The 13,253-nt window shown below is 47.7% G+C and overlaps 1 protein-coding gene across 1 annotated transcript; it reads right to left on the bottom strand.

Moving 5' to 3' along the window:
• Window positions 1-1,054: 1,054 nt before the first annotated feature.
• LOC144490596 (guanine nucleotide-binding protein G(I)/G(S)/G(O) subunit gamma-5-like) lies at window positions 1,055-11,654 on the bottom strand. The gene is made up of 3 exons (XM_078208309.1): window positions 11,533-11,654; window positions 4,636-4,798; window positions 1,055-1,190 (listed from the first exon to the last, which is right to left on the bottom strand). Exons 1-2 carry the CDS (start codon window positions 11,611-11,613, stop codon window positions 4,673-4,675), a joined length of 207 nt encoding a protein of 68 aa, XP_078064435.1. The 5' UTR covers window positions 11,614-11,654; the 3' UTR covers window positions 1,055-1,190; window positions 4,636-4,672.
• Window positions 11,655-13,253: the final 1,599 nt, after the last annotated feature.

Consider the following 13,253-nt stretch of genomic DNA (forward strand, 5'->3'; position numbering starts at 1 on the left):
TGGCAAGGTGAGGAGGGTTTATAATCAATGCGGGGAGTTGTGATGATCGGGAATATGCAGACTCAATACTATCATTGGGAAATACTTGAAAAGGTACATTTACAGCGCTACCAAAACAGATCAGATAGCCCTTCCAAAAAGCTAGGCCATGCAGGATGGGCCGAATGGCTGCCTTCTCTACAACTCTAGGAAAATTACCTTTGGTATCAGTATGATCGAACATTAAGATTCTACCAGCAATGGGCAGGGGCGAACATTATCTACCGTTCCATTTTTGTTATACACAGGGTTCCTGAAATTGCACAGGAAAATAACCCTTTGTACCTTTCCTAAACAGTGACCGACTGGTCTCGAGAGCAGGTCTTAATCCTGTAGATTCTGGACCAACCGCATGTGCCTTTCGAAATAAGAACAGCAAGTGCTGGATAAACTCAGCAGGTCTGGCAGCGTCTGTGGGGAGAGGCTCAGAGGTAACGCTTTGAGTGGAATAGGACGACTCTTAAAGAGTCGCTGTGAACTGGAAACATTAACTCTGTTTCTCTCTGCACTGACGGGGCCAGAACTGCTGAGTTTTTTTTCCAGCACTTTCCGTTTTAATTTCAGATCTCCGGGAGCATCTGCAGTACATTGCTTTTCCTTTCGGCTCCTGTTAATTTCCTCCACAATTCTGAAGCTGACAGGTTCACCAGGGTTTTCGGGGTATGTCTTGGAGCAGATTCTTTGACGTTCAGTGAAATGGTTGACTTCCTTGTGTTCAGGAGCGGAACGGTGGAAACCTTTGAGTCTTGTACACGTTGCAATGTCTTCTAACACCAAATGCTGCTGGAATATTGGCCTGTCTCTCCAGCAGAGAGCTCGCTACTGCAACAGTTTAGCACTGAGTGGTAATTCTGTCGACTGGTTCAAAATCAAGTGTCCAGTTTCGCTCTCGTAATTTCCAATGCCTTTCCTGGCGTCAGTTTATTAAGAGTGTAATTAATGATTCTTCGACCAGTTTCTGTAAATAACTCTTTGCCCCAAACAATCCTCTCTTCCCCCTGTTCCAGGTGAAAGTGTTTTCTGTTCTGTTGTTACATGCGTCAGTACTGGTGTGTTCGTGATCCTCTTTCAGTCTTGAGTATCGTTCAGGACTTTATTTATTATGATCATCCTGAAGATTACACAATACCCCAATTAATCCAAACACGGACCTAAAGGAAACCAAACAAAGACAACTTTGGAATGTTATTCTGCTTCACCCGTGTCCTTCCTGCAGTAATGACTGCAGCTTCAGTGAACAGAAAGAGAAAGGCACCAGACTGTGCGAACACCTCACTCTGCACAGGAAGCTGTCTGATCTGTTTCTCTCTGTAAAAATGGTGGCCAACATCTTGAGGGACTTCCTCGTGGCTTCGCTATGTCCCTCCCCTCAATCGCTCCCCCAGCAATATTACCCCACAATTTACAGCTGGAACCAACCCATGACAGGTGCCTCCGACTGTTCCGTGAGCCAACATGTTGGGAGTCCAAAGCATTCAGTGGCACAGCGGTTAGCACTGCTGCCTCACAGCGCCAGGGACACGGGTTCAATTCCAGCCTTGAGTCACTGTCTGCGCGGAGTCTGCACGTTCTCCCCGTGTCTGCGTGGGTTTCCTCTGGTTTCCTCCCACAGTCCAAAGATTAGGTTAGGTTGATTGGCTATGCTAAATTAACCCTGTAGAAGCATAGAAGCCCTACAGTGCAGAAAGAGGCCATTTGGCCCATCGAGTCAGTACCGACCACAATCCCACCCCGGCCCTACCCCCTTATCCCTACATATTTACCCGCTAATCCCTCTAACCTACGCATCTCAGGACACTAAGGGGCAATTTTAGCATAGCCAATCAACCTAACCCGCACATCTTTGGACTGTGGGAGAAAACCGGAGCACCCAGATGAAACCCACGCAGACACGAGGAGAATGTGCAAACTCCACACAGACAGTGACCCAAGCTGGGAATCGAACCCAGGTCCCTGGAGCTGTGAAGCAGCAGTGCTAACCACTGTGCTACCGTGCCTAGTGTCAGGAGGATTAGCAGGGTAAATACAAAAGGTCGTGAATGTAGCCGAATCCATCACGCAAACCAGCCTTCCATCCACTGACTCTGTCTACACTTCCCGCTGCCTCGGCAAAGCAGCCAGCATAATTAAGGACCCCACGCACCCCGGACATTCTTTCTTCCACCTTCTTCCGTCAGGAAAAAGATACAAAAGTCTGAGGTCATGCACCAACCGACTCAAGAACAGCTTCTTCCCTGCTGCTGTCAGACGTTTGAATGGACCTACCTCGCATTAAGTTGATCTTTCTCTACACCCTAGCTCTGTAACACTACATTCTGCACTCTCTCGTTTCCTTCTCTATGAACGGTATGCTTTGTCTGTATAGTGTGCGAGAAACAATACTTTTCACTGTATGTTAATACATGTGACAATAATAAATCAAATCAAATGAGGGGTTACGGGAATGGGGCGTGGGTGGGATTGCTGCAGACTCAATGGGTTGAATGGCCTCCTTCTGCACTGTAGGGATTCTATGATTCTAAATAGGGAAGAACAGAGGGAGACGTAGGCCACAGTTGCCAGTGCTACATCTGACCCGGGGAGTGCGGAGGGTAGGAGATAAAAGTGTTCCACTCCCAAGCTATTAATATTCATCACCTCAACAAGAAAGAACTTGAAGTTATATTGCGCTTTCCACAATCTTAGGACGACTCCAAGTACTTTACTGCCAATGACGTACTTGTGAAGCGCCGTCATTGTAATGTAGGAAACACAGCAGCCGATTTGTGCTCTGCAAGCTCCCACAAACAGCAATGTGATAAAGACCAGATAATATATTCTGCAAATAGAAAATGCTGGAAATACTCAGCAGGTCATCTGTAAAGAGAGAAACAGAGTTAACGTTTCAGGTCTTATTGACTTTTCCTCAGCAAGTGTGTGATTGGCCCGAAACGTTATCTTTGTCTCTCTCTCCACAGATGCTGCCTGATCTGCTGAGCCTTTCCTGTTCATTTCAGATTCCCAGCCACTGCAGTGTACTGCTTCTCCTTTGCATTGTCCTAACAATGTTGGCTGAGGGAGTGTGAAATTAACTTTTATTACACACTTTTTAAACAATGCCACTTTCCTGTGCTGCGTTCCCAGGACGTTCATAGAATCGCACAGCGCAGAAGAGACCCTTCGGCCCATCGAGTCTGCACCAGCACGCAAAAAACACCTGAACTCCCACCTAATCCCATTTACTAGCACTTTACCAGATCCATAGCCCTGAATGTTATGATGTGCCAAGTGCTCATCCAGACACCTTTTAAAGGATGTGAGGCATCCCAGCCTCCACCACCCTCCCAGGCAGCGCATTCCAGACCGTCACCACCCTCTAGGTAAAAATGTGTTTCCTCACATCCCACCCTCAACTTCCTGCCTCTCACCTTGAACTGACGTGCCCTCGTGACTGACCTTTCAACTCAGGGGAACAGCTGCTCCTTATCCACTCTGTCCACGCCCCTCATAATCTTGAACACCTCGATCAGGTCGCTCCTCAGTCTTCTCTGCTCCAGAGAAAACAACCCAAGCTTATCCATTCAATCAGGTATAGGAATGGGAGGAGGCCATTCCCACCCTTGAGCCAGTACTGCCATTCAATGAGATTATAGCTGGTATGTGACCTAAATCTTGCCATATCCCCTTATTGATCACTGCAGCAACTCACTAAGGATCCACCGAAAGCGGCTTCCAAAACTCGTGACCTCTATCGCCCAGGAGGACAAGAGCAGCACGCTTCTGGAAACATTAGTTCCACTCCAATTCACAAACCACCCTGACTTGGAAATATATCGTCTTTCTATCACTGTCGCTGGATCAGAATCCTGGAACGCCCTGGCTAATATCACCATGTGGACTGGCAACCAGCGGATCAAGAAGGGAGCTCAGCACCACCTACTCAAGGGTGATTAGGGATGGGAATAAATGCTGCCCGAGACAGTGAGGCTCACATCCCAGAAACAAAATCAAGCAAACTTGGAGTGAAGTGTCGAATTGAACAGTTTATAGAAGGAATAAGAAGCTTACACATGGCCAGGCTCTCATCACGGAATAAGACACGGGATATAGGGCACAGAAACAGGCCTTTCGGCCCAACTGCAAAATGTTGTGAATGAAGCCCAGTCCATCACTCAAACCAGCCTCCCATCCATTGACTCTGTCTACACTTCCCGCTGCCTCGGCAAAGTAGCCAGCATAATCAAGGACCCCACGCACCTCGGACATTCTCTCTTCCACCTTTTTCCGTCGGGAAAAAGATACAGAAGTCTGAGGTCACGTACCAACCGACTCAAGAACAGCTTCTTCCCTGCTGCTGTCAGACTTTTGAATGGATCTACCTCGCATTATGTTGATCTTTCTCTACACCCTAGCTATGACTGTAACACTACATTCTGCACCCTCTCGTTTCCTTCTCTATGAACGGTATGCTTTGTCTGTATAGCGCGCAGGAAACAATTCTTTTCACTGTATATTAATACATGCGACAATAATAAATCAAATCAACCACTCTATGCTGGTAAATATACAAAAATATTTTTTTTGCGCACAGGCTAAAATATTTTAAACTTTTGTTACCATTTACTGGACAGCTGTACGAAGCCTGATGAGGGGTTCACAGCAGAAGGCAGGATTTTGGAGGTCTGAAAGGATTATCGTTGGATGGAACCCCTGTAAGCAGGAGATCTTTGTGAGCATTCTGGAGGCAGAAGTTTTTCAGATCCATGGAAGCCTGAGAAACCTGGAAAGGTCACATTAGAATGAAATAAAATACTAACATGGAGGCTACAGGGTGAGAGCTACAGTATGTGATGGTCACAGGGGTGTGAGCTACAGAATGTGATGGTCACAGGGGTGTGAGCTACAGTCTGATGGCCATAGAGGTGTGAGCTACAGAATGTAATGGTCACAGGGGTGTGAGCTACAGAATGTGATGACCACAGGGGTGTGAGCTACAGAATGTGATGGTCACAGGGGTGTGAGCTACAGAATGTAATGGTCACAGGGGTGTGAGCTACAGAATGTGATGGTCACAGGGGTGTGAGCTACAGAATGTGATGACCACAGGGGTGTGAGCTACAGAATGTAATGGTCACAGGGGTGTGAGCTACAGAATGTGATGAGCACAGGGGTGTGAGCTACAGTATGTGATGGTCACAGGGGTGTGAGCTACAGTATGTGATGGTCACAGGGGTGTGAGCTACAGTATGTGATGGTCACAGGGGTGTGAGCTACAGTATGTGATGACCACAGAGGTGTGAGCTACAGCCTGATAGCCATAGAGGTGTGAGCTACAGAATGTGATGGTCACAGGGGTGTGAGCTACAGTATGTGATGACCACAGGGGTGTGAGCTACAGTATGTGATGACCACAGGGGTGTGAGCTACAGTCTGATGGCCATAGAGGTGTGAGCTACAGAATGTAATGGTCACAGGGGTGCGAGCTACAGAATGTGATGACCACAGGGGTGTGAGCTACAGCCTGATGGCCATAGAGGTGTGAGCTACAGTGATGACCACAGGGGTGTGAGCTACAGTATGTGATGACCACAGGGGTGTGAGCTACAGTATGTGATGACCACAGGGGTGCGAGCTACAGAATGTGATGACCACAGGGGTGTGAGCTACAGAATGTGATGACCACAGGGGTGTGAGCTACAGCGTGATGGCCATCGAGGTGTGAGCTACAGTGATGACCACAGGGGTGTGAGCTACAGTATGTGATGACCACAGGGGTGTGAGCTACAGTGATGACCACAGGGGTGTGAGCTACAGTGATGACCACAGGGGTGTGAGCTACAGTGATGACCACAGGGGTGTGAGCTACAGTGATGACCACAGGGGTGTGAGCTACAGTATGTGATGACCACAGGGGTGTGAGCTACAGTCTGATGGCCATCGAGGTGTGAGCTACAGTGATGACCACAGGGGTGTGAGCTACAGTGATGACCACAGGGGTGCGAGCTACAGAATGTGATGGTCATAGGGGTGTGAGCTACAGTCTGATGGCCATCGAGGTGTGAGCTGCAGTGATGACCACAGGGGTGTGAGCTACAGAATGTGATGGTCACAGGAGTGTGAGCTACAGCCTGATGGCCATAGAGGTGTGAGCTACAGTACGTTGTGGAGGGGGAGGGGGTAGTAAGATGGGAATGTGTAATTAGAAACACAAACAGATCAGCCATGGTCTTACTGAATGTTGGAACAGATTCAAGGGGCCGAATGGCCTACTTCTGCTCCCATTTTGTATGTTCATATTTTAAAAGAACTGCCACAGACGCAACGGATCAAGTGGCTGTACTAATTTATGACCCCATCTACAATTACAACAGAAATTTACAGCCAATATTACATTAGCCAGCTTCTCTGCGAGGTCCAACCTTGATAGTCCAACTCATCCATCTCTGAATGTTCCAAGTGAATCTCACCAAACAGCTGCTTGGGGTTCCTGGTATTACGATGGGAAGTGAGTTGCGATCGTACACAGAACTTGGCAAATGCTGGAGTGTGTTTAAAGTGACCTGGCTCTTCCTCCCAGCCTCAGTTTAGACTGCACTTTTCCCTCCTCCTCCCCACCCCCCAAGCTCTGGTTTGCAAACTTCCTGAGGCGTCACATTGTTCTCTCAGCTGAGGCAAGATTTGCAACCTTGGGGGAGAGGGAAAGGTTGGCCTGAGTCCCTGCCCTTTGATCCCCACGCTGATGGGCATTTTATGACAAGAAACATAACCTTAGAGTTAGAGCGGGACTGTTTTGGAGTGGACTCCAAAACACACGGTCACACAAAGGGTGGTGGAAACACAAACTCTCTCCGCCAAAAAAAGGTTGAGGATTGGGTGAGGGGGAGGGAAGGGAGTTTCAATTAAACATTTCAGTATTGGGATTGCTGGATTTTTCTTGGCAAGGGGATTAAGGTTACAGATTCGAGGCAGGAAGGTAGAGTTAAGATACAGATCAGCCATCATAGAATCATAGAAACCCTACAGTGCAGAAGGAGGCCATTCGGCCCATCGAGTCTGCACCGACCACAATCCCACCCAGGCCCTACCCCCACATATTTTACCCGCTAATCCCTCTAACCTACGCATCTCAGGGGCAATTTTAACCTGGCCAATCAACCTAACCCGCACATCTTTGGACTGTGGGAGGAAACCGGAGCACCCGGAGGAAACCCACGCAAACACGAGGAGAATGTGCAAACTCCACACAGACAGTGACCCGAGCCGGGAATCGAACCCGGGACCCTGGAGCTGTGAAGCAGCAGTGCTAACCACTGTGCTACCGTGCCGTGCCATGATTTCTAATTGAATAGTAAGGAGTCTCACAACACCAGGTTAAAGTCCAACAGGTTTATTTGGCATCACGAGCCTTCGGAGCGCTGCCTCTTCATCGGGTGAGTGAAGGTAGGTTCACAAACTCGGCATATATAGACAAAGAGACAATTTACAGATTGGAATATGAAGAATGGTTGGAATACGAGTCTTTACAGGGACAGACATTGCGAGTGGAGAGAGGGATAATCACAGGTTAAAGAGTATGAATTGTCTCAAGCCAGGACAGTTAGTGGGATTTTGCAAGCCCAGGCCCCAGGTAGGGGTTGCAGATAGTGTGACATGAACCCAAGGTCCCGGTTGAGGCCGTCCTCATGTGTGCGGAACTTGGCTATCAGTTTCTGCTTGGTGATTCTGCATTGTCGTGTGTCGTGAAGGCCGCCTTGGAGAACGCTTACCCGAAGATCAGAGGCTGAAAGCCCTTGACTGCTGAAGTGTTCCCCGGCTGGACGGGAACCTAACTGAATGGTACGGCAAATTCGAGGGGCTGAAAAGCTGCTCCTCTTCACATTGGTGGAGGTTATTGTGAGGTTATGCTGAAATGTGATGTCCTCCTTGGTTAAATAACCCGAGGACAGCTGCTGAATGCCCCCTTACATGAGGAATGATGGGGGCGGGGGGGGGGATCTGGCCAATGGCTCAAGGTCTGTGCCCCAAGATGGGCTGTCGGCATCAGGAGAGGAAGGGGGAAAACAAATAATAGGCGGGATTCTGCTTTATCCATCGTCCTTACTGGCTGTGCATGATAAAGTCGGACTGAGTCAGCACGGCTTTGTCAAGGGGAGGTCATGTCTGACAATTCTGTTAAAGTTCCTTGAGGAGATAACAAGGAAGTTAGATAAAGGAGAACCAGTGGACGTGATTTATTTAGATTTCAAGAAGGCCTTTGACAAGGTGCCGCATAGGAGACTGTTAAATAAGTTAAGAGCCCATGGTGTTAAGGGTAAGATCCTGGCATGGATAGACAATTGGTTGACTGGCAGAAGGCAGAGCGTGGGGATAAAGGGGTCTTTTTCAGGATGGCAGCCAGTGACTAGTGTTGTGCCTCAGGGGTCAGTGCTGGGACCACAATGTTTCACAATATACATTAACGATTTGGAGGAAGGAACTGAAGGCACTGTTGCCAAGTTTGCAGATGATACAAAGATATGTAGAGGGACAGGTAGTATTGAGGAAGCAGGGGGGCTGCAGAAGGACTTGGACAGGTTAGGAAAGTGGGCAAAGAAGTGGCAGCTGGAATACAATGCGGAAAGGTGTGAGGTTATGCACTTTGGAAGGAGGAATGGAGGCATAGACTATTTTCTAAATGGGAAAATGCTTAGGAAATCAGAAACACAAAGGAATTGGGAATCATTGTTCAAGATTCTCTTAAGGTTAGCGTGCAGGTTCAGTCGGCAGGAGAAGTTAGGAAGGCAAATGCAATGTTAGCATTCATGTCAAGAGGGCTAGAATACAAGAACAGGGATGTACTTCTGAGGCTGTGTAAGGCTCTGGTCAGACCCCATTTGGAGTATTGTGAACAGTTTTGGGCCCTGTATCTAAGGAAGGATGTGCTGGGCTTGGAAAAGGTCCAGAGGAAGTTCACAAGAATGATCCCTGGAATGAGGAGCTTGTCGTATGAGGAACGGTTGAGGACCCTGGGTCTGTACTCGTTGGAGTTTAGAAGGATGAGGGGGGATCTTATTGAAACTTACAGGATACCGCAAGGCTTGGATAGAGTGGACGTGGAGAGGATGTTTCCACTGGTAGGAAAAACTAGAACCAGAGGGCACAACCTCAGACTGAAGGGACGATCCTTTAAAAAAGAGATGAGGAGGAATTTCTTCAGGCAGAGAGTGGTGAATCTGTGGAACTCTTTGCCGCAGAAGGCTGTGGAGGCCGGGTCATTGAGTGTCTTTAAGACAGAGATAGATAGGTTCTTGATTAATAAGGGGATCAGGGGTGATGGGGAAAAGGCAGGAGAATGGGGATGAGAAAAATATCAGCCAGGGTTGAATGGTGGAGCAGATTCGATGGGCAGAGTGGCCTAAGTCTGCTCCTATGTCTTACGGTCTTATGAAAAATAGTCAGCGTTAGGTGGAGTTTACAAAATATTGGAGAGGCAAGGATCGAAAGTCAAGAGGTGCCCGTGAGGAGTCAGCACAGTTTACTCACTGTTTTAATTCTTGGACTGAACCCAAGTGATGATGAACCGCCTGCCTTACTTTATGCTTCACACATGACCATGAGTGGACAGGCAGACACTGAGCATCTTTGTTTCCTAGTTCAATCAGCAGCAAGCCCTGACCGCAGCACATTCACAGAGCTGTTACAGCACAAAAGGAGGCCATTTGGTCCATTATGTTTCTGCTGGCTCACTTGTAGAGCAATTCGCCCAATGTAGCTCCCTTGTCTTTCCCCCATAGCCCTACAAATATCCCCTTTTCAGATAATGATCCAATGCTATGGAACCATAGAATCCCGACAGTGCAGATGGAGGCCTTTCTGCCCATCGAGCCTGCACCGACAGCAATCCCACCTGGGCCCTATCCCCATAACCCCACGGATTTATCCTAGTCCTCCTGACACTAAGGGGCAATTTAGCACGGCCAATCCACCTAACCCACACATCCTTGGACTGTGAGAGGAAACCGGAGCACCTGGAAGAAACCCACGTGGACACGGGGAGAACGTGCAAACTCCACACAGACATTCCCTTTTGAAAGCCTCACATGACCCTGCCTCCCACCACACTCCCAGGGAGTGCATTCTGGATTCTAACCACTCGCTGCGTGAAAGCGTTTCTCCTCAGGTCCCCATTACAACTTTTTCTCAATTACCTTAACTCTGTGCCCTCTTGTTCTCAATCCTTCCACCAATGGGAACTGTTTCTCCCTCTCTACTCTGTCCGTATCCCTCGTACAAATCTCCTCTCAACTTTCTCTTACATAGGTAGATTGGAGAAGTTCTTAAACTTAAGTTTCTCATCCCTGGAACCAGTCTCGTGAATCTTTTCTGCACCCTTTCAAGTACCTTTACATCACGGTGGCACAGTGGTTCACACTGCTTCCTCACGCCAGGGGCCCGGGTTTGATTCCTAGCTTGGGACACTGACTGTGTGGAGTCTGCACGTTCTCCCCGTGTCTGCATGGGTTTCCACCGGGTGCTCCGATTTCCTCCCACAGTCTGAAAGACGTGCTGGTTAGGGTGCATTGGCCGTGCTAAATTCTCCCTTAGTGTACCCGAACGGGCGCCTGAGTGTGGCGACTAGGGGATTTTCACAGTAACTTCATTGCAGTGTTAATGTCAGCCTACTTGCGACAATCAATAAACTTTAAACACCCTCCCAGTAGTGTGACGCCCAAAACTGGATGCAATGCTTCAGTTGAGGCAAAACCAGTGTTTTACGACACCAGGTTAAAGTCCGATAGGTTTATTTGGAATCACAAACTTTCGGAGCGCTGCTCCTTCATCACCTGAGGAAGGAGCAGCGCTCCGAAAGCTTGTGATTCCAAATAAACCTGTTGGACTTTAACCTGGTGTTGTGAGACTTCTTACTGTGCCCACGCCAGTCCAACACCGGCATCCCCACCTCATTAACATAATCTCCTTCCTTTTGTACTATTAATGCCCTATTAATAAAGCCCAGGGTGCTGTATACCTTATTAACCACTCCCTCAACCGGCCCTGCCACCTCCAATAAGTTCTGCCCACAAACACTCTTTGTTTAATATCGTCTCTCTGCACTCTTCCTAGCAAAACAAATCACTATATTTCTCTGCGTTAACTTTCATCTGCCAATGGTCTGCCCGTTACACCGACGTGTCTGTGTCCTGGTTTACACTATCCTCATGGTTCACTTACTTCCAAGTTTCGTATCATCTGCAGATTGTGAAATTGTGAGCTGTGCACCAAAATCTAAGAGTAGGGCTTCTCAAACCAACTTCTGGGAAACTCCGCTCTGAACTATCCCCCCCCTCACCTCCAGGGTCTTATAAACAACCACTCAGTTTCCTGTCATTCAGCCAATTCCGTATCCATGTTGTTACTGTCCCTTTTATGCCATGATCTATAACTTTGCTCTCAATTCTGTTGCTTAAACCCTCTCCCTTGCTTACTACCCCCTAGAGCAGGGGGAGGTGGGGGGGGGAGGTCCCTGCTTCTCACCTTGAGTCTCTCCAGGCTGGCCTCCAGCCTCAGTTGCTCCACCACTTTCTGCATCAACTGGACACCGTTGCTGTTCGACATGTTTCAATGGAGCAAAGAACTTCCCAGCCCAAAGAAAAGTTAACCAAGTTAACAAGTCCACACCCAGATGGCCAATAAGTCCTTTCTCATGGTTAGGGTCCAATAGCATCGAGATGCAGTTAAATATGATCATTCTGTTCACTGGTACTATTATTTAGTGTTTTATTAAATTCACTGTGATTCCATTTCTTTAAGTGCAAAAAAAAGTAGTAATTTCTCATATCCAACCCGACAATCAAACTCGCCAAAGTCCTAAGGACCATAGTCCACGCTCCCCACACTCCAAAGATGTGCAGGTTAGGTGGATTGGCCATGCTAAATTGTCCCTTAGTGTCAGGGGCTTAGCAGGCTAAATATGTGGTGTCATGGGGATAGGGCCTGGGTGGGATTGTGGTCGGTGCGATCTTGATGGACCGAATGGCTTGCTCTTGCACTGCAGGGATTTTATGTTTTGAGAGAGAGAGAGAGAGAGCTGACAGGAGGTGATTTAACCTGAGGGTCACCTCAGGCGACGGGGCAAGGTTGAGAAGGTGGAGCCTTCATGTATAACCTCAGCCAATACGGGAATTGAACCGACGCATCACGAACCAGTCCTCCGGCTAACTGACATCTCTTCAACCTAACAACAGGGCAGTGCTGAAGGATTGGCACACTGTCAGAGGTGCTCTCAACGGAGACTTTTAAAACCCACGTTCCCCCCCTATCTGCCCCCATTCAAGAAGATGTTAAAACATCCCATGGTTCCAATATTTTAAAGAGCAGGGGAGTACTTCCCAGTGTCCTGGCTAATATTTATCCCTCAATCAACACTATTGAAACAGATTATTTGGTGATTATCTCACTGCTGTTTGTGGAAATTTGCCAATTGCCATGTTTCCGATATCACAAATGCTTCAAAAGTACTTCATTGGCTGTAAATGGGATGCAGGAGATTTGAGAATTGAAGCATGCTGGATAAATACAAATCTTTTTTTGTATGAGAATGTACAGTTTTATACTGACGCTAGAATTGTGTCGCGCAATTAGAAAAGTTGTACAGGTGTAGGATTGGGTCCGCTTGCACCCTGTACTGTTTTGAGATTAAATGTCTGGTGTGTGGTGGGACAAGCAAGTGTACAAGGGTAACTTAGTGGCCTTGGTACTGGATTAGCAAACTAGAGGTTGTATAGTTGAATCCACTATGGAAAATTGTGAAAATTAATTCAATAAAAACTTGTAATTTATGGACTGGCAATAGAAAATGACTGAAAGCTGACAGAAACACAATTGGTTCACTAATGTCCTTCAGGGAAGCTTTCACCACTACTTGGTGTTGGTCACGCTACAGGGTTGATTCCAAATACCCTCAGAACAACATGTGGGCAGTGAATGTTGCCTAACCTTTGCCTACATCTCAAAGACAGACAATAAAAATTGCAATGCTGTATACAATCAACTGCAGTTTTCACAGCGTCAACTCCAATACTTAGAAGAGAAAGGACAGCAGGTGCCTATGAGAACAGCATCATCTTCAAGATCCCTTCCAAGTCATGTACCATATCTTAACACAGGTATCGGCCATTACTTCATGCTCACTGGGTCAAGATCCTGGGACACGCACTCGTACAGCACCCATGTAGCAGCTTGATGCCTTCCACAAC

This window comes from Mustelus asterias, unplaced genomic scaffold (genome assembly GCF_964213995.1).
Source record: "Mustelus asterias unplaced genomic scaffold, sMusAst1.hap1.1 HAP1_SCAFFOLD_3477, whole genome shotgun sequence".
Lineage (NCBI taxonomy): Eukaryota > Metazoa > Chordata > Chondrichthyes > Carcharhiniformes > Triakidae > Mustelus > Mustelus asterias.

Excerpts from the sequence above, each read along its gene's own strand:
- LOC144490596 (XM_078208309.1), bottom strand. The coding sequence starts at position 11,613 with ATGTCGAACAGCAACGGTGTCCAGTTGATGCAGAAAGTGGTGGAGCAA. Across the intron at positions 4,799-11,532 it reads CCAGCCTGGAGAGACTCAAG|GTTTCTCAGGCTTCCATGGA; the intron begins GTGAGAAGCAGG and ends TGACCTTTCCAG.